The sequence below is a fragment of the Vipera ursinii genome (assembly GCF_947247035.1).
Source record: "Vipera ursinii genome assembly, chromosome: 2".
Lineage (NCBI taxonomy): Eukaryota > Metazoa > Chordata > Lepidosauria > Squamata > Viperidae > Vipera > Vipera ursinii.
This window is the reverse complement of record NC_139513.1, coordinates 48891653-48916831: the sequence shown is the minus strand read 5'-3', so window position 1 is coordinate 48916831 and position 25179 is coordinate 48891653. Positions and strand designations below refer to the sequence as shown.

General features: G+C 38.3%; 2 protein-coding genes across 3 annotated transcripts in view; one reads left to right on the top strand and one right to left on the bottom strand.

Annotated features, from left to right (window-relative positions):
* Positions 1-14773, bottom strand: part of IFT122 (intraflagellar transport 122) — a 71686-nt gene extending 56913 nt beyond the window's left edge. The window contains exons 1-10 of the mRNA XM_083354944.1: positions 14580-14773; positions 12790-12856; positions 11253-11337; positions 9262-9340; positions 6616-6692; positions 5853-5919; positions 5416-5562; positions 2894-2972; positions 2039-2230; positions 736-874 (exon numbers count right to left, since the gene is read on the bottom strand). Coding sequence (XP_083211070.1) covers positions 736-874; positions 2039-2230; positions 2894-2972; positions 5416-5562; positions 5853-5919; positions 6616-6692; positions 9262-9340; positions 11253-11337; positions 12790-12856; positions 14580-14620 — 973 coding nt within the window. The 5' untranslated portion in view covers positions 14621-14773. The remainder of the gene's footprint in view (positions 1-735; positions 875-2038; positions 2231-2893; positions 2973-5415; positions 5563-5852; positions 5920-6615; positions 6693-9261; positions 9341-11252; positions 11338-12789; positions 12857-14579) is intronic.
* A 283-nt stretch (positions 14774-15056) lies between these two features.
* Positions 15057-24579, top strand: MBD4 (methyl-CpG binding domain 4, DNA glycosylase). Of its 2 annotated transcripts, XM_083357214.1 has the most exons (7): positions 15057-15160; positions 19257-20099; positions 21296-21370; positions 22198-22332; positions 22940-23089; positions 23727-23830; positions 24368-24579. In XM_083357214.1, exons 1-7 carry the CDS (start codon positions 15061-15063, stop codon positions 24446-24448), a joined length of 1488 nt encoding a protein of 495 aa, XP_083213340.1. In that variant the 5' UTR covers positions 15057-15060; the 3' UTR covers positions 24449-24579. The 2 variants fall into 2 exon arrangements, with proteins under 2 accessions (XP_083213340.1, XP_083213341.1); XM_083357215.1 differs by lacking the exon at positions 22198-22332.
* The last annotated feature ends 600 nt before the right edge of the window (positions 24580-25179 follow it).

Genomic DNA, 25179 nt, shown 5'->3' with positions numbered 1-25179 from the left:
ACCAACAGGGGCTCCACAGCCATACTAATGTATTATTTAATTAAGGGTAAACACCTCTATTAGGTCAATTTAATTCTGAGAACTGCATGTATTCTTCACCATATGACCATAACTGAGCCCAAAATTATGGTCATAAGTTGTTGCAGTCGTAAGTCAAGGCACCCACACGAGTGGAAATAATTTAATAGATTTTTTTCATGGCAGTCATTAAATGAATGCTGCAGTCTTTAAGCAAGTCTCTCCCTCTCCCATCCCAAGCTATCTTACACTAAGTATGGGGATAAAATGGGAAGAAAGTGCCATATACACTGAAATTTCTGGCAGGCTATAAAATCAAATGAATAAACATACGAATAAATCCTATACTAAAACTTATGGCTACATCTCTCATGTTGTTCATAGAAATTTACATAACCATTTATATTTATACAATTAACATAATAAAACAATGAATGAACAATTACCAAGGGCAACAAAAAAGTCATAATACCATCTACATCAATATATTTTTGACTGCTAACAAAATGTCATCAAACATGTTGTCATCACAACATCCCCATACCAAAAATTTTACACAAAGCACTTCTGAAGACACAATTAGTGTTCTTGGTAAAAGGGCACAGTCATCTTTCCACTGTAAAGATGTATTGCCTGGTTCAATTTATGGACAAATATTATTTACTGGAGCAGGAAAAAGATGGCCCCAGGTTATCTGAAAACATAATTCAATACTACCTTTTTGTTCAGTGATAAGATGTTGGACAATAACATCTGTCATGCTGTCTCTGTAAGCATAGCGATCCTTATAAAGGCCATGGACTGTGCTGAAAATCAGCTGATACAGTGAAATGGTTCCATCCTGGGTTCCCACTGCCTGAAGAGAAAAGAATTAATGAAATTCAGGCATCTATTTACTCAAATGATCACTAACTAGAAATGTAGATTTAAAAGGGATCAAAATTTTGCTAGAATTTTAAATTATTCTAATTTCTATACTTAGAAAAAGTGTATCGAGGGATTTTTTTTCTTCACATGCATAAGATTTTGGCCACAGCAAAGCCATATTAAATCAAAATTCACAAATGTTATGGTAGGAAATACTTATTTAAATTTATGCTAGATATCATTTCATTGTTTACAATTGTTCTTTAACAGATGACAACAATAAGATTACTTGGCTTTTATTTAAAGGTCACAAGAGTAACTAGAAGCATATTTTTCAACATACAATAACAAAAGGAGTTAAAGAGTTAAAGACATTATTTATATATTATTTACTCTTACACACTTGAAAAATAAGCTTTGAATCAATATTAATAAAGAAAATTGCTCCAGAAGTCAGTGATTTTTCTTAGCAAATCTACATACTATGATTACCTGCTATACCTGAAAAATGTGCTTTATTATTAACTATGCACAAACGGGCCCTGTGAAATTATAATTCACGTATAACACAATTTTCAATGATTTGATGAAGTAAATTGACTTTGATTATCTCAATACAAAGGTGCTTCACATGGCTCAATCATAGATATTACAATATGCATACCACAAGGAAATATGGGGAAATCAAAATGAGAAAAGACATGTGAACCAGTAACAGCGAGAGAAGGGAAAATAAGATAAAGAGACAAGAACAAATGCAGGAAGAACAGGGGACTAATGGGCTGACAAATACTATTTCATTCACTGACAAATAATGAAATAGATTTATGCCACAATTGAACTCAAGGTCATTCATCAGCTTGATGATGATGATGATGATCATCATCATCATCATCACCATTATCATTATCAAACTAACAATATAACTAAGTTCAACCTATAAACATAGAATTCCCTCTGTGATGCATAGAAGTAATTTGGCAGAGACATAATTATAAAGACTGTAAAAAGTCATTTTCTTGCAAAACAACAGCAGATTTGGATACATTAGCCATATGGAAACGATGGAGACCAGAAATAGATATTTGTGAGAAAAAGTGTCTGAAAACACCTGGTATGTGTATTTGAAAGGCTTTTAGAAATTCACCCTTACCACATAATTGGAATCTGGCTTAGCTTTACAAGTCCACACCCAAGTGCTCTGTTCACCAATGGTTCCAAGACGCACGCCATCCTTTGTATAAAGGGACACTTGCTTGTCAGAGCCCCCCATTAAGATGTATTCTCCTTTCGAAAAATAGCTAACACAACATGGATCAAAGTTCAGGACTCTGTCTTTTCCAATCTATAAGAATATGGACAAACATGTTTAACAATTGATTTTGCAATAAGAAATCTCATCTGTAGACAGGAATGTAATTACATGTATTTTTGTATTTGATTCGTTACAGATCTTCATTTGAGCTGCTACTATCTCTTCATTTTCAAAAACTGCCTTAAAATGAAATTATATGGCCGGTATTAGATCTAACAATATACGATGTGCATATTAGCCCATTTCTGTTATTCAAGGATGAGAAGGAAACTCAGCCAGAATAATTCGGTTTAATAGTTTTTCAGCTCAGAAATAAACTGTAATACTGGTACAGACCCCCTCACTTAATTCCATCTGGTCTGCTGTGCTTTGCCATCTTTCCTCTTTCTCTTTTTATTTTACTGATTTTACTGTAATTTCTTTCATGCTTGTGAGCTAGCCAATCATTGAGAAATGGGCAGCATACAGGTTTAGTTTATATATGTGCATATATACACAAACATATGCATACTTTTCTACAAAAAGACAAATAAATGGCCCTCTGATTTTGTAGAATATACTGCTAGCTTTAAAAAAATTAAGAAAAAAACCACAGTATTTGGGAAGAATGTATATACAGACACACACACACACACACACACACACACACACACAGAGAGAGAGAGAGAGAGAGCGCGTTAAGAAGTAACTTACTTGCTTGCCACTTAGTTGATAAAAAGAAAGCCTTTGTCCCCAATCTGCCACTGCTAAAATATCATTATGCTCCTCTCTACTGCATATAAAAGGAAAAGCAATTATTAGCAATAGCGCAACAAGCAGACATTGTTTGGCAGTGACAATATCACTAGTTAAAAGACCTTCTGAAATCTAGATTAAGGGAGCAAATCTAATGGCTTTACCCCTTTTTTGATTCATAGAAGATTTAACAAAACATCTACAAAATAATAAGCCTATAAATATTGTTTAAAACTGTTTAAAAACAGTGGTTAAATTATACTTTCTTATAAGAGTATAGGAAAAGATTAAGACTAGAAAATTGGAGTGCCCAAAATATCCTTGTCAATGCAAAACTAATTCTTGAGTCAACTAATTGAACAAAAAATATTATTTTATGTATGTTGGATGCATGCTTTGAGGAAAAAGTTGAGAGATTTAGCCAATAGCTGGAAATGGATTCAATATATAGTACTGGCTCTTACAGTTTGATTTTATGTCACACACAGAAATTATATTATTTTTTTCATGGAAGCCTCAATGTTTTTGTAGGTTATAATGCTTTTTCCAGCTGCACACCCAATGGTGTGGAAACTAACAAGATGTCAAAAGAAACACACATTGTGTTCTCTTATGATTGGGAGCAGATTAATATTATAAAAATGGAAGGACATTCATTCTGTCAGTTACACAACACCCTGAAAAACCCATTACTCTTTTCATATCAGGAGTCTTGAGTGGAGTCCTGTTTAGAAATTTGGTCTGCTTCAGTGAGCTTTCAAAGCAACACAAGGTGGTGGATTGCAGTGCCCTAGAATGAAGCAATGAGACACTTGGAATATTTTTTCAATTTCCTTCAGCTCTGAAAGTTTCTGGTGCCAAATTAGAGAAGGAAGACAGGTTGGCAAAAAATCAATATGGGAAACTTTGTGAAACTCATTATACTGCTTTTACATTATAGATTATTTTGATAATGAAATGTGAATCAGTAGGATTCCGTACATATCTATATTGATCCTAAAATAGTATAGCTTTATTTCCTTGATATTTCACTCACGAGGCGGCATTCCTAGGACTCTCATCTTCCTCACGTTCTTCTTCCTCTGCCTCACTACCCTGACTACTGCATGTGATGGACTTCAGAACTGGTATATCCTCTAAACAGGTGTGACCTGCCTCGTCCTCTTCTTCGCTGTCTCTAGCACTCCAGAGATTCTCCCAGCGACTGCAAATACCAATTGTTTGTTCACATGAACTACTGCCACATAATTCAACTTTCAAAATATGTTACTTCAAGGTCAGTGCCCTGGAATTAAATATTTTTTCCCAGACTTTGCAGTCTCCCTCAAATGTTCTAGAATATAAAGAATGTATTGTTCCAAATAAAAAAAAGTTTATCAGGCTGTAGAAAATACAGCACTTCAAAACAGACACTTTAGGGAGAAAGGTAATGAAAATTGCTGATCTGGACCCGTACACATACATCATTTGAAATGATCGGGTGGCTTGATATTTCTCAGGCACAATGGTAAAAACAATCAATTAATATAGAATTCCAACATTATCACTCTAATACTTTCTCACAAAGTTTTTCCATAGAATCCCACGTAATGAGCCACTGAAATCAGTGAACAAAATAAGTGTATTGGCACAGGATACAGTGAAAAAAATGGGGGAAAGTTCAAATAAACAAACATTCTGCCTCCTAGCTTCTTAAACTCTGAAGCAGCTTGTCTCTAAAAATATTATTCTTTTCAAGAAGCTCAATCAGATATTCATCTAAATGTTTTTAGACATTGTTAGCATATATAAATAGAACCACTCTATAATTGGATGGATTGGCTACAATGTACTATGCAAAACAGATCTAGTTCCTTAAATATTTATCATATCCTCCTTGGGGTATGAGGAATGGGAAATCAGGATACAGCTTTCTCTGCAAAAGTCTTTCATGTTCATAAAATTCCCACCCTGACAGTAAAATTCTTTTACCAAGAAACCCACAATTCTTTTTATGCATGGTTTTAATGAATTTACTATATAATGATAAGCAATTTGTGACTATTCTATAAACACTTTTGAACAACATCCATGTAGCACATAAATGATGCAAAAGTAGAAATTAATAATTAATGAATGTTAATTATTCTGATGCCTCCTACTTTTGTTTATTTTTGTTAGGCAGCACAGAAAAATGCCAGAGTGAAATCAGGAGCAAACACGAGCAACTTAAATCATTCAGTTCTTAGGAGCAAAAAATATGTTATGTTAAGCAATCCAAACTGAGTGAAAGAAAATATGATCTTTCTTATGGCCAAATGTAATACGGAAATATCTTGTTTCTTACATTTAAAAAAAAAACCTCAGGATTTATTCCCCAAATTAATCACAGATCTGTAGTGATATGCTGACTCCTGAAATCTACAGACTTATTAAAGATACCAAGAACACTCTGAATATCTGAAGCTTTTATGTTTTTACTCAAGACACAAATGTGTTACCTTGATGGATTCCAAGAAATAGACCAAACTGGAGATAAAGATCCTCCTGGCCGTTCAATTTTGACTTTCTCTTCACCATTTTTATTCCTAATGCTGACAATACCATTGTACAGCCCCAAAGCAAGATATTGTCCATCATTTGTCCAACTGGAAAAAAAAGCACAGTACAGTAGGCTAACTATTCCTCAGAGCTAGAGGGAACCAACAGTACAAAATGGAGGATATTTGGGGAGTGGAGATTTTGCTAAGGGAGAAAGGCCACCCTGCCGCTGATCCCATCTGGCCATTAGTCACAAAGGGCTGTGTTGGGCTCCCAGAAGCAATGCCCCATTCTGACTTTAACTCCATCGCTTTTTGTGTGGCGCAGCGACTCATAAACATAATTATGTATCATTTGAAAGCCCAAATTATAATCGTTGAGCCAAGTAGTTACATACCTACAACTAGTGATCTTATTGCTAACTTTATGTTTGTTGACTGACTTCTGTTCAGGAGACCACAGTCCTTCAAAGCAACAACATCAAAATACAGAGATTAAAAAATGGTTATAATTGTAAGAGCATACAATAACTGGCAAAAATAATGTTATTAATGATCATGTGGGTTATTCATCCTAATAAGATTTCTTTCAATCTGACTGTCCTCTCCAGCATCAGTACCCATTCCTGTGTTGCATAGTAGCATTTCATAATGTCATTACCCATCGTCTATAAAGAAAGGACTACAATGGTCTGGGAGGACTGTAGCTCAATGGCAGAGCCTCAAGTGGATTAAATTTAGGTTCAACCTCTGGCATTACCAGTTAAATGAGAACTTAAAAGCTGATGCTAAACAACAAAACTAAACCATATGGACAGATAGTGTGACCTGCTGGAAACCAAGCTGCTACATTTCTTGGGATTTTATACAATCTGCCCTTCACACTAATGAATAATTCCTGCCAGGAAAACAAGGAGGAGGATAGCTTCCACCTTTGTATTCAAAATCTGCTCTGGAGTTTGGGAAATATCCAAGCAGATTCTGATGTGTAGAGGGCAAACAAGAGAAAGGAGGGGGAAGCTTTACTCACATATTACATTTCAACTTTGGGCTACCTAAACCAATATTACAGTAATGGCTGCAACTCTTGCTGGATGTCTTCCTTTGCAACATGAAGCATTAGAATTTGATCTTAAGAATTCGGCAATGGGGAATCCATACCAAAATCACTTGAAGAGCAGGATGCAAGTTGATGTGTAACAGGATTATAAGACACACATTGTATAGAATCATTGTGCCTAAAACAAATTAATAAACAACAGTGAAACAAGAGGCATTGGAAGAATGGCAAGCTAAATCAATATCTATCCGATATGTGGGGGTGGTAGTCTGGATAACGTCTGGATAATAGCACTAAGGGTTTTCTCTTTCTCTTTACTGCCTTAGATCTAGATTTCGATTCATGTTGTAGGGTGCAGAAAGAAGGGGGCAATATCCCTTATCTAATTCATTGGGGGGGGAAAAGTTATGTTACTGGAAGGATTCACCTGGCTTCTATTTAAACTTTTAGGTGACTAGTAGCCTTGATGGCAATGTAACTGCCTCTGGAGACACTGGACTTCCTTGTGCAATTGGTTGGCCTTTGGGAAAACAGACTGCTGGACTAGATAGGTCAGGGATACAATCCAGCATGAAACTATTCATATGCTTATAAAAGATTTGGAAAATGTTTTATATATTTTGTAAATTTTGACCCTCTATACTTGGGATCACCTCATCCCCACTACCAGGTTGTGGCCCAATGGGAACCGGGCTGCCAAAGCGGCAGGCAAGCGTGCAAAGCTTTCCCCCCTGCCCTGCAGAAACAGCTGAAGCCACTACTGCCATCCTCAGAACCAAAAAGGTCTGCAAATTATGTACTTCTCAGCAAGCTGGCCTGGCCTGATGAGGGGATTGGGGGGGGGTTGCTATTGTTATTTTATTAGGTTTTAAAGATGTATTTTAGTATGTGGGCATTTATTTAATCTTGTTTTAACTTTTGTAATTTGTATTTTTATTCTTGCCCTGTTCACCGCCCTGAGTCCTTCGGGAGAAGGGCGGTATAGAAATAGTATTAAATAAATAAATAAATAAAATGTACATAATTTGTATAATTGCTGCAAATAATAATAATAATAATTTTATTTATATACCGCCCTTCTCCCGAAGGACTCAGGGCGGTGAACAGGGCAAGAATAAAAAATACAAAGTTACAAAAGTTAAAAAAACAGTAAATACAAATATTAAACAGTAAATACAAATATTAAAATAACCCCACCAATCCCCCATCAGGCCAGGCCGGCTTGTTCAAATAAGAATGTCTTTAGATCGCGACGGAAGGAGCGAAGATCGGGCGCCATCCGGAGCTCAACCGGTAACTGATTCCATAGCTCCGGGGCGCCCACAGAGAAGGATCTCCCCCTGGGGGCCACCAATCGACATTCTCTGATCGGTGGCACCCTGAGGAGGCCCTCTCTGTGGGAACGTACAGGGCGAAGGGAAGACATTTATGCAAATTTAACTGCCTCATCCAACTACTTTGGATCCAGTGGACTTGTATGTTACTTGAAGTAATGAGCATTTGTCCTAAATTTGGTCTTTTGGATCCAGAAGTCCATCAAATAGATATTTGTAAATTTGAAGTTTTACTGTAAGAAGGCTCTAGCTAGTTGTATTCATAGATACTATGCTGAGAACCTGTTTCAGGCACTGACAACACAGATGCCTTCCAGATATGCTGAAACATGGCTTTGTTGACTGAAAATTATGTATGCTGATATTCAAGCTAAGTGGAGAACATTAGTAAAGGATAATAAATATGTTCAACTCATTAACAAGTAATAGGAAAATACTCCTTTTCTCAGAAAAGTAATGGGATACTTCTGAGACGAAACAACTGAGTTGTTAATCAACAAAACTTCAAAACTTCCATTAGTAGCAATGTTTATATCCTATTTATGACCTGTTTATTTTGTGCAATCCCATGACCCTTCATGTGGTCTTAATATGTGTAATGCTGTATACGCTCAAGTTTTAATTAGGACAGGAATTCACAATCTTTTCCAAGAGAACCACTTGCACAATCACTGTATCCATTTTTGGGAGGAAGAGGGAAGTAACTCACTCCTTCCATTTTACAAAGAATTTAGGGACCATAGCTTTGTGCTTCTTTCTTCCACTATTTTTGCTTGGGATCATCATTCCCTATCTCTACTTCCAGCAGGAAATTAACTACCTATTTTTCCCATCAGCAAGATTATTAGGTTGATTAGCGACTGGTAAAATAAGTAAGCCAGGTGCTATTCCTATCAGTCAAATGACAAGCAGGGATTGCTACTAATGGAGGTAGAAAAAAAAGAGAGGCAGCTATCAAGCAAAAAAAGAACATGTCTAGGGGGTTACATTCCTATGCTCGAGCTGGTGCTGTGCACATTAACTAGGCTCAGGAACACATCATTTTAGTAATGAAATGGATACATATAAAAATCCTTTAAACAGTTGAATCCTAAATCACAGCACTATTGAGTTAACCACCTTCTGAAATGTTGCTTTGCAAAGAATCACAGAATCACAAATCCCATATTGAATGTTTAAACCTCTTCAGATAACTTTTCAATCATGTCAAGGGTGCAAATGTTTATGAGGAGCGGGCCAAGATGTTCTGTGTTGGCTACTGGTCAGCCCTCCATCATCCTCAGTTTCAGACCTGTCTTTTTCAAATAGATTCAGTTCCTTATAACATTGTTTTCTTCTTTGCGTCAAGATTCCTTCTGTTTATATTAAGAGCAATTCTTAAAACACTCATACATCAAAGTCATAATCACTTACGTGTACTTCAGGATACCTTCTAACTTTGAAGTCCAGATTATGACAGTTTTGTCTGCAGCTCCTGATGCAAAGCGTTTTCCTAGGAAAGTTTGTAGAAGCCAATATAAATTAGAATGAACTGTTAATCTAAAACACAGAAATGAAATGAAATTATATATCATTTTCTTAATCTTGTTATAAATGGGACCAGGGATCACCAGTACAATAACCATATTTTATATACATATTTATGGTATAGCTTTAATTTACATAATTTTGTAAAACACCATTTTTTTAAATTAGACCAATTGACAACCAATTGTATTTTTAATTAGAATTTTTAATTGGAGTACAATTTATACAAATGTATTATCTCAAATGCACTTTCTAATGCTGGAAAGCACCTGCTATCTGTTTAACACAGGGCTTTTCAACCTTTTCATCCATTGTACCACTTTTAGGATATGGCAACATCCGAGTACCACCAGTCGCCTAGCAAGGTGACCCCCCCTCCCAAAAAAGGAAAAAAGTGATGAAGTACAGGTAGTCTTCAACTTACAACAGTTTGCTTAGTGACTGTTCGAAGTTACAATGTCACTGAAAAAAGTGGCCCCCAAGCCACAGCCGAGCAAGACACCTGCCTGCCCTCCTGGCGGCGCTCTTCCTCCTGTCCGAGTTTTATTGTTGTGAGCAATTCTGTTGAGGATTGGCAGTGGGGGTGGGGTGGGGGGGTGTTTGGTTTCTATTCCCCCCCCCCATCTGCTGTGTGGTTGCAGCAGGTTTTGGTCACATCACATGACTCTGGGACACTGTGATTGGTGGAGCAGTGGGCTAATGCCTCCTTAAGTAACACCAGCTGCCTGCAATTAGTGCAGGTTCGCATCCCACCAGACTCAAGGTTGACTCAGCCTTCCATCCTTCCGAGGTAGGTAAAATGAGGACCCAGATTGTTGGGGGCAATTAAGCTGACTTTGTAATAATGCCGCTTGGGGGGAGTGTGAAAGCCCTAATAAGCAGGCATATACATAGAATGAAGGCTATTGCTAAGTTTGTAAGCCACCCTGAGTCTTCGGAGAAGGGCGGGATATAAATGGAATTAAAATAAAATAAATAAAAATAAATAAATAAATATGAATCAGTTGCCAAGCATCTGAATGTAAATCACAAGATCCTGGAGATGCTGCACCATTCGAGCTGATCGGCACTTCTTCTAGGCTGGAGCCTGGCACTGATCCTGGCGCTTCCACTGAGCCCTGACAGCCCCAAAGCAGCGCTGATCCTGGCGCTTCTGCTGAGCCCTGACAGCTCTGCAGCTCCAGCCATCTCTGACTCAGGCTTGTGCGGTGCTGCCACCGGTTCAGCTCATTCCCCTCCCCCACTACCACTTTTCTAGGATGGTCACGTACCACCTGCCAGGTGCCAATGTACCACAGGTGGTACCCGTACCACTGGTTGAAAAGCCCTGGTTTAACAGACTACCAGACTTCTCAAAAAAGTTTTATTAAATTAATCTTTTTCTCAGTTCATTAAAAAACTTAAAAATGTGTTATTGATAACTATCATATATTTTTGTTATTGAACATACCCAGCATTTCAAGACTGGTTGAGAAAGTAACATTTAAATGATTATGAAAAGCATACAATAACTATTAATGCATACTTTGTTTCTTTTGTATTAGCAGTCAGCAAATTAGTTATGAAAAACCTTGGCTATGTGCTAAAAATTAAATTTGAGAAGTTCTGAGTCTCTTGTGCACAGATTCCCAACTGTCAAAAGCAGGCACTGTAGTGAAATATGCTAACAACAATAATTCAATATTGTACTACTTGGAAGTGAAATTATCAACAATATTTTGAAAATAACAAAAAACTCACATTTCTTAAGAGATTTTTATCAGGAGTTGATCAATACTTTGCCTCAGTTAATAAGAGATGCTACATAGATCTTGTATTGGTGACATAAAAAAGACAAATGTAATTGTAAAAAATGTAAATAGTGGATTTCATATTACCATCTTTTGCATATGCTACACAATATACTGTATCCTTATGGGCTTTCAAGGGCTGGATTAATGTTCCATCAGATGTATCATACACCTGTACAGATAAAATAACACAGAAAGAAAAATAGTACAGATGCATAAATATACTTTAAGACAAACTATTTTAAAACAAAGATAATCTACAGAAAAATGCTCTTAGATCTCTAATTCTATATTGCAAAATTCCAGATGATTCAACATGACAGCAAAGGTACCATAACAACATAATACACCAAAACATCTACCATGAATATTATAAACAATAAGGTATACATTATGGAACAATAAAACTCATAGTAAGAGCATAAAGAACATATTAATAATCAGAATAATCATACACTAAAATTGCAAAATTCATAATTTCACATTCATCTGTTTTATTTTCCAGCATTTTAAAAGGTACAAACTCTATTGTACACCAATACAAAACTTTCAAGTGTAATATGCTCTGGTGGTTAAAGCTTGCCAGCAAGCAGAATCCAAATACTATTTCTAGCTTCCAAAATCTTCAAAAACAGTCCCATTCAAAGCACATTGCAGATGTCCATTTGCCCACTTAGCAGTTGCCATATACCAGGAGGCTTCCCAGTATACAGGCTTACTTCTTGAGAGGTACCATCTCCCACCTGAGACACGACACTGGAAACAATCAGAAACCTGAACAAATCAACAATATCTTGCATGGCTTTTCCATCGGTCCATTTCGTCTCATTCAGATCCTAATAGCCTTTAGGCATCAGGACAAGACTTCCATATCATGGCCCGGGGTAGCCCAAGGTAGCAATGGAAAAGTCATCAGCTGGTTGAGGACATACATCCTGAACTGACTGATCACTTGTCTCAATGGCTGCATGTAAATGTTCAACAAACAGAAAGGTAATGAAGCCCTGTAGCACCCCATCACCAAATGTTCACTGGGCTGATCTCACCTCCCCTAGAACTACTAACTGAAACCACCTGCTAAAAAGAACTATTACTATAGAACAATGACTCCAATCTCTAACCCTGGCAAACTGAGAAGAGGGCAATTCCCTCACCCAAATCCCTTCAGAGGTAACCCACTAGCACAATCAATGCCATCTTCATCATACCCCTAGGCTTGAATTCTGACTGAATTCATGAGGGGTCTTTGGTGCTCTCTGAGCTTGCTTGTTTTCTTGCAGATGTTTCATTACCCAAACTAGGTAATATCATCCGTGCTAGTTCACTGATGGTGTTACCTAGTTTGGGTAATGGAACATCTGCAAGAAAACAAGCAAGCTCAGACAACACCAAGGACCCCTCATGTCAACCCTAAGCTACAAATATTCTCCTTCATTAGTGACTGAATTCAGCATCCAAATGATCCACCTTTTCTAAGATATTTTCTAATGCCTCTCTGCTACTCTCAAGTAAATCACCTCCCCATCCAAGCAAATATTCTGTCTAAGTATTAACACAATTTCAAATATTTTTTCTAATGTAAATCTCTTTTAGGTAACATGTTGTAATTTTAAAAACCTCATACCAGCAATCTGTTTCCAGATGCAATTATTAGTTGTGTTCCATCAGGCTTAAAGGCAAGATCATAGATACTGTGAAAACAAAGAATGCTGTTAAAAGGCAAATTCTCTTATCTACTTATTTGTTATTTTCATGAGATAGGTCATCAATCTACAAAACAGTTGTATAAAGTATCAATGTGGCATGGCTGGTTTTAGTTCAGGATACTGTGTGGACCCAATAAGTGCCATGGCCAAATTATTATACATACTTTCTGTATATGTATGTACATGCGTACAACTAAATTATTCTTTATTCATTCTGTTTAAGAAAAACATGGCTTAGTATACTTTTTCATTTACTTAGGTATTTATTCCATTTTTACTCCATAAAAATGCACACAGTCACTCATGCGCTCGTGACCTCCTGATTGGACTACTGCAATGCTCTCTACATGGGGCTGCCCTTGGGGACCACCCGGAGGCTTCAGCTGGTGCAGAATGCGGCCGCGCGGGTTGTGATGGGGGTTTCCTGATACTCCCATGTAACACCTCTGCTCCGCAAACTGCATTGGCTTCCAGTTACCCTTCGGGTGAGATTCAAGGTGCTGGTGATGACCTATAAAGCCCTGAATGGCTTGGGTCCGGGATATCTGAGGGAACACCTGCTGCCGGCATCAAGCTCCCTTCGTCCTGTGCGCTTCCACAGGGAGGGTCTTCTCAGGGTACTGCCGGTAAAAGATTGCCGGCGGACAATACCCAGGGGGAGGGCCTTCTCTGTGGGTGCACCGGCCCTTTGGAACCAGCTGCCTGTACAGCTTAGGACTGCCCCTGACCTTCGCTCATTCCGCCGGGACCTGAAGACCTGGCTCTTTGAGCTTTCTGGCCTGGTCTGAGGGTATTAATTGGGATTTTAACTGTTTTTAACTGGGGTTTTATTGCAAGGTTTATATAATTCTTTTTAATTGATTTTAAGATTTTTGTAATTGTATCTGTTTTTAAAATACCTTGTGAACCGCCCTGAGTCCTACGGGAGAAGGGCGGTATATAAATTGAATAAATAAATAAATAAATAAATAAAAATCTTGCGATTGCCAGCTATTATGTAGCATCTTTGAGATCGCATAACAGAAGCCCGGGAGAGGCATATGTTATTATTTAAGTCAGCGTTTCCCAACCTTAGGAACTTGAAGATGCGTGGACTTCAACTCCCAGAATTCCCCAGCCAGCTATGCTGGCTGGGGAATTCTGGGAGTTGAAGTCCACGCATCTTCAAGTTCCTAAGGTTGGGAAACGCTGATTTAAGTTATAAACAGAGAGCAAACCCGCCCCCCCCCCGCCGCCCCCGTTCATACACACTGATAAAAGTTATCTAGTTGGGTGGCGAAATATCTGCATGCAAAACAACTTAAGGTCAGAGAGGACCACATACTCCACAGTTCAACCCCGAGTTACATATATTCTCTTATTTCATTAACTTCCCTGTCATGTATATTTAATAAATACATTTTATTGGAATTATTTAACATAAGCCCTAAAGCAGGGGTCTTCAAACTTGGCTCTTTTATGACTTGTGGACTTCAACTCCCAGAGTTCCTCAGCCAGCATGCCTGGCTAAGGAATTCTGGGAGTTGAAGTCCGCAAGTCATAAAAGGGCCAAGTTTGAAGACCCCTGAACGGAATAGAAAGTTTGGAAAAGGAGATGAAAGAGCACCGGGTAGTAGCGGTCCCTCTCAAGAGTCCTCCTGCTAAATGCAACTCTCTTCTTCCCCGTTATCCTCCCCAGCCCGGTTCCCGAGAGAGGATCGCCTCTTACCACTGCTCGACCTTATCCCTCCAAGTCAACGCAGCTCGCATGTCGTCCCCTTTATGCTCATCGCCCTCGCCGGTACCCAAATCTCACTCTTCTTTTTTTTTTTTGTATGTTTGTTTGTATTTATTGACGCAGGACGCCAGCCGGCCTCCCAAGGCAACACGCATGCGCACTCCTCTTTAAACGCCCGCGAAGGTTCAAGGAATGCCCCGTGCGCACGCGCGATCATCCCCCCCCCCCCCACTTCCCTCGCAGCGTAGTCCGCGCATGTCTTCAGTTCTTCGCCGAACCTTTCAGCGGCTGCTTCCAATATCCCGAGGAAGAGAGTGGCGCGAAAAGAGGCGGAGACGATAGCGAAAGTGCGCTTGCGTCACCGGGGGGGGGCGTGGTCAATCGAAGCTTTGGTTTTTTCCTTTTCCCTCCCTCCCCTTCTTATGAGGTTGCTATTTTTTCCGGGACGAGGTTGTAAGAGTTTAAAGTGCGCATGCGTTCAACGAAAAACGTCTATGTTAAGAATTGGCGCCTTCTGCGGGATGTCGGTCGCGAGGTTAGAACAGGAAGGAAAAGGAGCTCTTTGAGATCAGGTAAGAGATGGGAGTACCAGACCATCTTATTTGTCTCTTGAGAAACCTATATGCGGGTCAAGAAGCAACAGTGAGAACTGTACACGGAACCACTGATTGGTTCAAAATTGGGAAAGGAGTCCGGCAAGGCTGTATACTGTCGCCCTGCCTATTTAACTTATATGCAGAGCACATCATGAGAAAGGCAGGGCTAGATGAATCAAAAGTTGGAATTAAGATTGCTGGAAGAAATATCAACAACCTAAGATATGCAGATGATACCACTCTAATGGCAAAAAGTGAAGAAGAACTAAAGAGCCTCTTGTTGCGGGTGAAGAAGGAGAGTGCAAAACTTGGGTTGAAACTTAACATTAAGAAAACCAAGATCATGGCATCTGGCCCTCTCAATTCCTGGCAAATAGATGGGGAGGAAATGGAGGTAGTGACAGATTTTATTTTCCTGGGCTCCAAGATCACTGCAGATGGGGACTGTAGCCAAGAAATTAAAAGACGCTTGCTCCTGGGGAGGAAAGCCATGGCAAATCTAGACAGCACACTAAAAAGCAGAGACATCACCCTGTCAACAAAAGTGCGTATAGTCAAGGCTATGGTCTTCCCAGTTGCAATGTATGGCAGTGAAAGTTGGACCATAAGAAAGGCTGAGCGCAAAAGAATTGAGGCCTTTGAACTCTGGTGCTGGAGAAGACTCCTGCGAGTCCCTTGGACTGCAAAGCGATCAAACCGGTCAGTCCTAGAGGAGATCAATCCCGACTGCTCTTTAGAAGGCCAGATCCTGAAGCTAAAACTCAAATACTTTGGCCACCTAATGAGAAGGAAAGACTCACTGGAGAAAAGCCTAATGCTGGGAAAGATCGAGGGCAATAGAAGAAGGGGACGACAGAGAATGAGGTGGCTGGATGGAGTCACTGAAGCAGTAGGCGTGAGCTTAAATGGACTCCAGAAGATGGTAGAGGACAGGAAGGCCTGGAGGAATGTTGTCCATAGGGTCGCGATGGGTCGGACACGACTTCGCAGCTAACAACAACAACAACAAGGATTTTTCACTGGAGGAAACCGAGGAGAGACGGAATTTATTATTATAGTCATTAGATTGTGCCAGGCTTGGCCTCAGTGATGTCATAAGGCAAGGGTCTTCAAACTTGGCCCTTTTATGACTTGTGGACTTCAACTCCCAGAATTCCTCAGCCAGCAAAGCTGGCTGAGGAATTCTGGGAGTTGAAGTCCACAAGTCATAAAAGGGCCAAGTTTGAAGACCCCTGTCATAAGGCAAGCGTTCTGTCGATTGAGTTTGACAATGATGCGTGTTACATTTCCCAGTGTACCATGTTATGATGGTGGTCTCCGTTTTTCTCGGCTCGTTCTCAGGTCTTATGTAATAGATTACTTGTTGCTCTGCGGTGTTCCGTTTGTTATTGATAACAGGCAGCACCTAGAAAAGACTGCCTGTTTCTTCTGCAAAGTATCTCTCGATTTCTCGGAAGGGTGAGAAGAAAACCGAAGCTCCAGCGTGGGAAAAGTGCTCTGTATGGCAGCAAGGGAAAATTAGCCATTATTTTTGTACAAGACCTGTTCAACAAAATTATTTTTTTCTGCCAGCAGAAATACAAAGAATTGAGCTGCATTTTCTATATCTTTGAAGATGCAAGTTGCTAGAAAGCTGCTTGCCTTATGAAAGTAGAAATTGCATTGCTATATTAGATGGATCTGACCACAATTCATAATGCCTAGGAATCAGTCCGCAGCTGGTAGAAAGTCACTAAGGTAGTAAAAAATGTTGTATAGGAGTAAAGAACACAAATTCAAGGAATCTCAACTTTAAGCTAGTGATTTGCTCTTAGTTCAACCTTACCAGGATCCCTAAAATGATAGGAGAGACCTCATAATTACCTTGAATGTCTTAGAACAATATTTTTTCACCCCTGGGGGCACCTTCTGTATCTGAATTTCAACTCTTAGAATTTTCAGCAATGGCCACATTGGCAGAGGAATTTTGGGAGCTGAAGTCCACCCATCCTGGATGGGAAATCCAGCATCCAGGATGGGAAACACTGTCACAGAGTGAGATAATAAATCTAGATCAGAATCTCTTATTAGAACTCTTGTTAATTTTCTGTGACTCCCATTCCAAAACCAAAACACTGACAAACGTTTGGAACTAAAGATATGTAGGAGCTTACACCAGTGAATGCTTTCACTTGGAATGGGGGAAAAAACACAGTAGAGCAGAGGCCCCCAGCTTTTTGAGCACCAGGGTCTGGTTATGTGGAGAGAGGTTCCCCCCCCCCCCCGCAGACCAGAAGGAGTGTAGTTTTGTGGGTTGCCTGCATCCTGCAGATGGCGCTTTCCTTGTTTGTGCGGAATGGTTGCTGGCATGCCGCGGACCAGTACTGGTCCATGGACTGGGGGTTGGGGACACCTGCAGTAGAGGATGATGGTGGAAAGAAATGCAGGGGGAAAAAACATTTTAAATTATGAAAAGGTTAAAAAAAGATTCCGTACAAAAGAGTGGCTTACAAAAAATAGTCCTGTTATATTTATTGACAGTGATATAAGTGACACACACATGACCAAAGTTACAAGCAAAGAGAAAAAATTATAACAGTAGTAGAGGAAAACTTTGGCCCCAGGAAAGAAGAGCCTGAAGCCAACATTGAAAGTCCAGTGAAGTGTAATGGGCAGGATGGAGCAATATCTTTAGAATTTCCAGTCTATCCTCAAACACTTCCAGAAGAATGGGAGAATATAATAAAGCAAAGACAAACTGGTAAAACTTCAGGAAAATATATTGTTTGCTCTATCAGGTAATCCCAGTTGCCCCTCTTTCCTTTTTACTTCTGATACAGCCTGTTGCAGTGTTGGGAAAGCATTCAATGATAGGATAAAAAGGTAAAGGTTCCCCCGCACACGCGTGCTAGTCGTTTCCAACTCTAGGGGCCGGTGCTTATCTCCATTTCAAAGCCGAAGTGCCAGCACTTGTCTGAGGATGTCTCCGTGGTCATGTGGCCGGTATGACTAGACGCCAAAGGCGCATGGAACGCTGTTACCTTCCCACCGTAGTGGTCCCTATTTTTCTACTTGCATTTTTACGTGCTTTCGAACTGCTAGGTTGGCAGAAGCTGGGACGAGTAACAGGCGCTCACTCTGTTACGCGGCACTCGGGATTTGACACGCCAAACTGCCGACCTTCTGATCGACAAGCTCAGCGTCCTAACCCACTGAGCCACTGTGTCCCCTAATGACAGGATACTTTTTGCCAAAAACTATGTATGGTGTATATGTACAAAATCTACCGTGATGCTGCTTTAAAAAGTGCTTGTGTTTCAGGAATATTAAGATGTTCCATTCTGTGCTTGTAATATATTCAGAAATATAATCGCAAATACGCCATTTCCTTTGATTGTTTACAAAATATGCTTAATACTTGATCTACAGCATGCTGTTCATCTGGTGAAGTCCAGTCTATTTTGTAAACTCTGTATATCATCATCATTAGAGTTGGAAGGGACCTTGGAGATCTTCTAGTCCAAACCTTCCTCAAGCAAGAGACCCTGCTTGATATTATTATGATATATAATATGTATTTATATTATAAAATGTATAATTATGCATTGCACATTTTATCTTTTAATTGTATTTCTCAAGGCTACTTCCCTGGCATCTCTACTATTTGGTAAATGTGGTTATAAATTGTTCTAGTATTACTGTTTTGATTTTTCTTTCCAAATGGTAGTTTATTATGTATATTATTTTTCCATAATGACTATGATTATTATTAATAATTTATTTTTTATTTTTTTATTTTTTATTTTTAATCCCATTTATATCCCGCCCTTCTCCGAAGACTCAGGGCGGCTTACAATCTAAAGCACAAATCAATGTGCTTAGCAATATTAAACTTATATGCCTCCTGACCCACCAACTCCAGGTGGCTCACAACAGTCAAAGAAATTGCAATAAAATCAATACAGCATAAGATAAAAGATGGTAAATGCGATGAAGCTTAGATTGCTTAGATTGTTTTTGTTTACATACATGTTTTTCCCCAAAATTATGAACTTAATTTATTGATTGAATTGTTTTTCTCTTAACGCTCAAGGACTCAAGTTCAGATCTAAGCGTGCTCTTTTGAATTACTTTGAAGAGGACAAAGACATCATTGTTACAGCAGAGGATTTTGATTTTACTATGGCTCTTCAGAGGAATACACGGTTAAGAACCAAGAGATCTTCTACCAGAAATGCAGGGACAGAAATTGAGAGTTGCATTTCTAGGAGTCCAGTTTCACTCCCTGGATTAGGAAACGGTGAAGGAGATTGTAAATCTTCTCTAGAATGTAAATTGGGGCTTCCATCCAATACTAGAGAAGCAAAAATTCCTGCTACCTCTTTGCAGGATGGGCCCAGTACGGGAGATATTTCTAAGGACTGTTTTTTCAAAAGTGAGGAAAATGGTACTATTCGAAAGAAGATTCCAATTAGAAAATCTAAAAACTCTTCTGAAATAAGGAATGTCACTGATGGCCAAAATGAAATACAGAGTCTATCAGCATGTAAAAAACAGACAAAAAGCAGTAAACGTGCCATATGTAAGAACAAAATGTGTGTACTTAATAGTGATACCAGTGTCAACAAAGTATGCCGAAGAAGCGCAAGGAAAAGAAAAATATGTTTTAAGGATGAACTGTTGTTTGAACCAAAAACAGAGCAGAATGATAAACAGATTGAACCTTTCTTAGAACACCAAACAAGCACGGAAATATTAAAATATACTGAGAGCTCTTGCAGCAGAATGACGACAGCTTCTAATAAAAACTGCATTTCAGTAGCAGAAATGCAAAGAAATGGGATGGCTTCAGAGAGTGCAAGTGAACAGAGTGCTTCCACTATGGATGTTACTGTTTTCCAGATGTGCGGAGAGAAACCTTTTACATCAGCCAAAGGTATGTGTTTAATGTATGTATTTTTCAAGAATGTCTATATTGCCTCTCCTCCAAGACTTCAATTGACTTACAAATTTTAAAAAAGCCAGTAAAGGTGCTTGCAGCATCTCTGGGGGAAAAGCAGAAGTTGTTCCAAAGGGTGGAGGGGTACTTCAGAAAAGGATTAAATTTAGGTCCGTGTCCCTTTGATCCCTTCTGAGGATGGGACCCTAAACCAACGGTCTCAAACCCCTGGGTCGTAAACCAGTACCGGGCCGTGACATGCCAGCAGCCAGGCCGCGCAAACAAGAAAAGCCCCATCCACAAGATGCAGGCAGCACACAAAACCATGCACCCTGCGGTCCGCAGAAAAACCTCTCTCCATGGAACCGGTCCCTGGTGCCCAAAAGGTTGGGGACTGCTGCCCTAAACAACCACTCAATATTTCAGAACATGTAGACTATGCAGATTCCATCTGAAGAGATGATCTGTAAGGTAACCTAGGGACCAACCATGTAGAATTTTATTAGTATTTCATAGTCAGGCTCTTTTATAATAGTAATACAATTATTGTAAAGCAAGAAAAGGGATCTTCTTAATTCTTGACTCATGTAATCCCCCCGTCTTATGACCAGTCACTTAATTATAATGAACTCCCAAAAAAACTTATGACCCAGATTTGAAGTTCCAACAGCCAGGGTTCCCCTGCAGTCACATGATTATATGTTAGGTGCTCGACAACCATCCACATTTAAAGTATTTTTTGCCAGAAAAACTTTACTTCCATTTTCTGGCAAAAAATGCTCATTGCAGGCACTGAGTTCACTTAATGTTTCCTTAATAACTATGGATATTTGCTTAATGACCATCTCAAAAAATATTGTAAAATCGGGTTAGTCATTGTGATGACCAACAGGACTTACAATTGTCACTGTGGATTCAGTTATGGTTGTAAGTCAAGGACTACCTGTATTCCTTAAAGCTTGGCTATACTTGCATGGAGTGAAAAAAAGGGAAACAATGTAAAACACACAGACACACACGCTCCCGCTTAACCTATCTTCTTCCTGAAAACCAGATCTGGATAGAGGCAACGCTAATATTGCAGAAAGAAGGGATTATTGTTCTGTGTGTATCTTCTGTCCACAACGAGCATAATTAAAACAATTACATTTTCTTACTTGCTTTTCTTTTTCATTTTGCTTTTCTGCAATTAGAGAGCCATACTCAAAGAGCCCAAGTGGAAAGGCGGAAAACAAGTCCATATTTTTCCAGAAAATTAATCAAAGAAGGTAAAAATGTTTTATAGGAAAATGCTTTGCGGAAAATTAGCAAACTTATTTTTTAAAAAAAAAAATTCTAACAGAATTTGCAATCTGATATTAGTTGTATTTATGTGGAAGCAGATTAAATTATTTTTATACTTGTGCAGTAAAATGTAAGCAGAAATACGTATAAATACTTATAGTTGTCTATGGGTAAATTTATAAGGGTAATATTTGGATGCATGACTTATAAACAACAGAATAATTTCAAATGTGTTATACAATATCAATAGCTGTTCTGTTTCCAATGAAGATAGAATGAAGGGAGTAATAAAATCATCTCTCCTGAAGAGATTTACAGAGTTACACTGATTGGGTTCAGATGTAATGGAAAACTATTGTTTCCAACACAAACAATCCCCTGGCACATGGCTTTTATTCATGAATTGTGAGAGCAGAAGGTTTTGTTATGATTTTAAAGAAACAATCATTCTCTACTAATAAAAAAAATGAGAACTGTGATTTATGTAAAATTCCAGCTGCTGAATTTGATTGAGGATTAGACCATAGCTTCCGATTGTTCTCATTAAGCAAAACCTAACAACCATGGTTCTTAACAGTTTCTCTTTACAAGAGAAAAGGGAAGTTTTAAAACTGCCAGGCATATTTTGCTTCATGTATTGCCAGTCTAACAAGCATCTAAACAGTGTCAGAAGGAAGCTGATTCTTTTTATTCATCCAATCTCTCTTTAGAACTTGAAAAGGTAACCCAAAGTCTCTTTGCCGCTATAGAAGAAGTAACTGTAGACAATAAAAGTAAATTATGGTCACTTTTTTTTTGCATGCATGCTTAGCTCCAAGTCCACCAAGAAGGAAAACTTTTAGGAAATGGACTCCACCTCGTTCTCCTTTTAATCTGGTTCAGGAAACTCTGTTTCATGATCCATGGAAACTTCTGATTGCAACCATATTTCTGAACAAAACCTCAGGTAAATAAGGAACTAATCACAGCCACTTCTTGAATTCCCATGTATGGAATTGCTTCCCTATGATTCAGTCCAGTGCTATTGGGACATGTGCAATTCATTTTGCAGAGAAGTTAAAACAAATTTCCCAGGGAGTGCTAATCAGGCTGTAAAGTGCCATGTAAGTGTTTCTGTCCAAATTATGATTTGATGTATTGCTAGTGAATGTGGATTTGCTTCCTAGGAAAATGGCTATCATCCAGCTGGGTAAGGAGAACCAGAAAGAGGACAATATTGAGCTTAAATTATGCGAAGTAAATTAATGTTACTAAAATAGAAATTCAGTAGTGACACTTGCTAGTATCATGCTGGTTTGGTTGAATCAGCTGATAAGTGTTATGACCATATTGACAATATAAACTATATACCACAGCACTGATTTTCTGTCACTGAAATTACGTGTAGGGAACTGTGAATCCTGTACATAAGTTGTAATAATATGGCTAAAAAACTGTCAACAGGTTTGTGCCAAGTAACTTTTGTGCAGGAAAATCTGTCTTTTAAGAAATTGCAGCCAGCTTTGCAAATTCAGTGCAAATGTTGTTGTTCACAGTTTCTTATTTTTGCCTAGGAAAGATGGCTTTCCCCGTGCTGTGGGAATTTTTTAAGAAATATCCTTCACCAAAGGTAGCAAGAACTGCCAACTGGAAAGAAATGTCAGAATTGCTTAAACCTCTTGGCCTATATGAGCTCAGAGCAAAGACCATTGTCAAATTCTCAGGTAATATGGTGTCTATAATATTCCATATGTTTCATGTATATTATCTCTTAAAACCTTGATACGGTTCTTTAATATATACCAATATTTTTATTTCTTATTGTGATAAGGAGATCAAAAATGAGGAAAGATAATTTGCCAAAGGCCTCTTAATAAATTCGTGATTAAGACATGAAGTGGAAACTTGTTCCATATATTTGAAGTCATTACCATTTAGCACCTCTTGTAAATTGTGATTCAAAAGAACATGTATACACAATCTGTATAATCTCTATTCTTGAACTTTTTCATGGTTTTTTTTATTTCTGAATTGATACTTTTAAATTTCTTTTGTTATTCTTAGAACAGTTTGGAGAGTTTGGCATTGGAATATTTTAGTAATACGGCCTTTTTGAATTTGCTGAGAAATTATTTGGATATAGAAGTAAAGTGCACAAGTCATCTGTGTTACTTATGAGTATTCCATTTTTGTTCAGTTACTGATAAACAAGCTCATAACTTTGTCAAAGTTTTCATTTCTTATAGTTTTTATAAATGAATAATTACTCTTTCAAGTCTTATAAGTCATATTTCATAGACTTAAAACCAATAGAATTTAGTCCAGCTTTTTATTATGACATCTTTATTTTTTGTTCCTTAGATGAATATTTGGTTAAACAGTGGAAATATCCAATTGAATTACATGGGATTGGAAAATATGGAAATGATTCTTACAGAATCTTCTGTGTAAATGAATGGAAAGAGGTAATAGAGGCTTGTGTGTTTTTATTCCATGAAAATAATTGAGAGCATAATAATTTCAGCAATATTAATATTATATTAATATTGTTAATATTAATTGCAACAATCTATAACCTAGAAATAATGCAAGAGTTGTAATTACAGCTACATACATGGATCATATAAATTAGAACTGCAGAAAATAACAGGATCTTGTGCTCTTCTACATACCAATTTTTAAACTATTATAAGACTGGAATATCCTTTTTGCCTTTTGCCCTGGTTGTGTCTTAAAAAGCAACAATTGTTAGCTCTACAAAGTATTTTTAATATCATAAAATAAAACAGAACCCTCCATACTTCTCATATTTATCTGAGAGATTTTGTGCTAATAAACAGTTTTGCTCTAGGATAGATAGGGAATTTTTTATATTTCAATAAATACATATGAAATTACAATAAAATGTGCAAAATGGGCTTCAGCTGTGTATGAAAATTCACTAGGGTAATATTAGATTACTGATGCACTGATTAGGTAAAACATGTTCATTTCTCTTTCAGGTACAGCCACAAGACCACAAACTCAACATTTATCATTCCTGGCTGTGGGAAAACCATGAGAAATTAAATATTAATTATTAGCTCTCTATAATCTCTTGGCCTCCTCTTTCTCACTTTTTAAGCTGTTTTTTTCTTCTATCCCACTTGATTAACTATAAATATAAATATTCTTTTTATATGCCTGTTCAGAATTTATTAAATTCCATTATTCTATATAATTTTGCTTAAAAGTGATGTTTCTCATTTCCACTCCTTTGATCATGGAAATTTTAAATACTGAAGTTTGTTTACTGTAATACATCAGAACACAATAATCCAAGGCTCTATACAACTTACAATTTTAGCAAGCATCTAGAGATGCAAATTCAGGTTACCTAACCACCTCTCTGAAGAGGCTTCCTCTACTGCAGGGGTGTCAAACTGCCGGCCCGTGGACTGGATGCATCATGACGAAACCGCACCCCACCACATTGCCGGCAATGGGGAAAAAAGTCGTGATACGTCGCGTCACGGGACATTACGAGTTTGACACCCCTGCTCTACTGAATCCTGGTTGCTGTTTCTCATTCAGATTGGATCAGGGAGATGGTGATGGTAAAAAGAAACCAATCTCAAGATGTGAATCTAGCTATTGTGACAGCTCCCATCCAAATCTGGTATTATTTATGATAGGTCTGTATCTCATGGGCTGACAGCAAATCATGTTACAAGATAGGAAGCCATGCCGATGTACTACCATTTTGAACAGCAAAATAGTTGCAATCTCTAACTCAGGGGTCTTCAAACTTGGCCCTTTTATGACTTGTGGACTT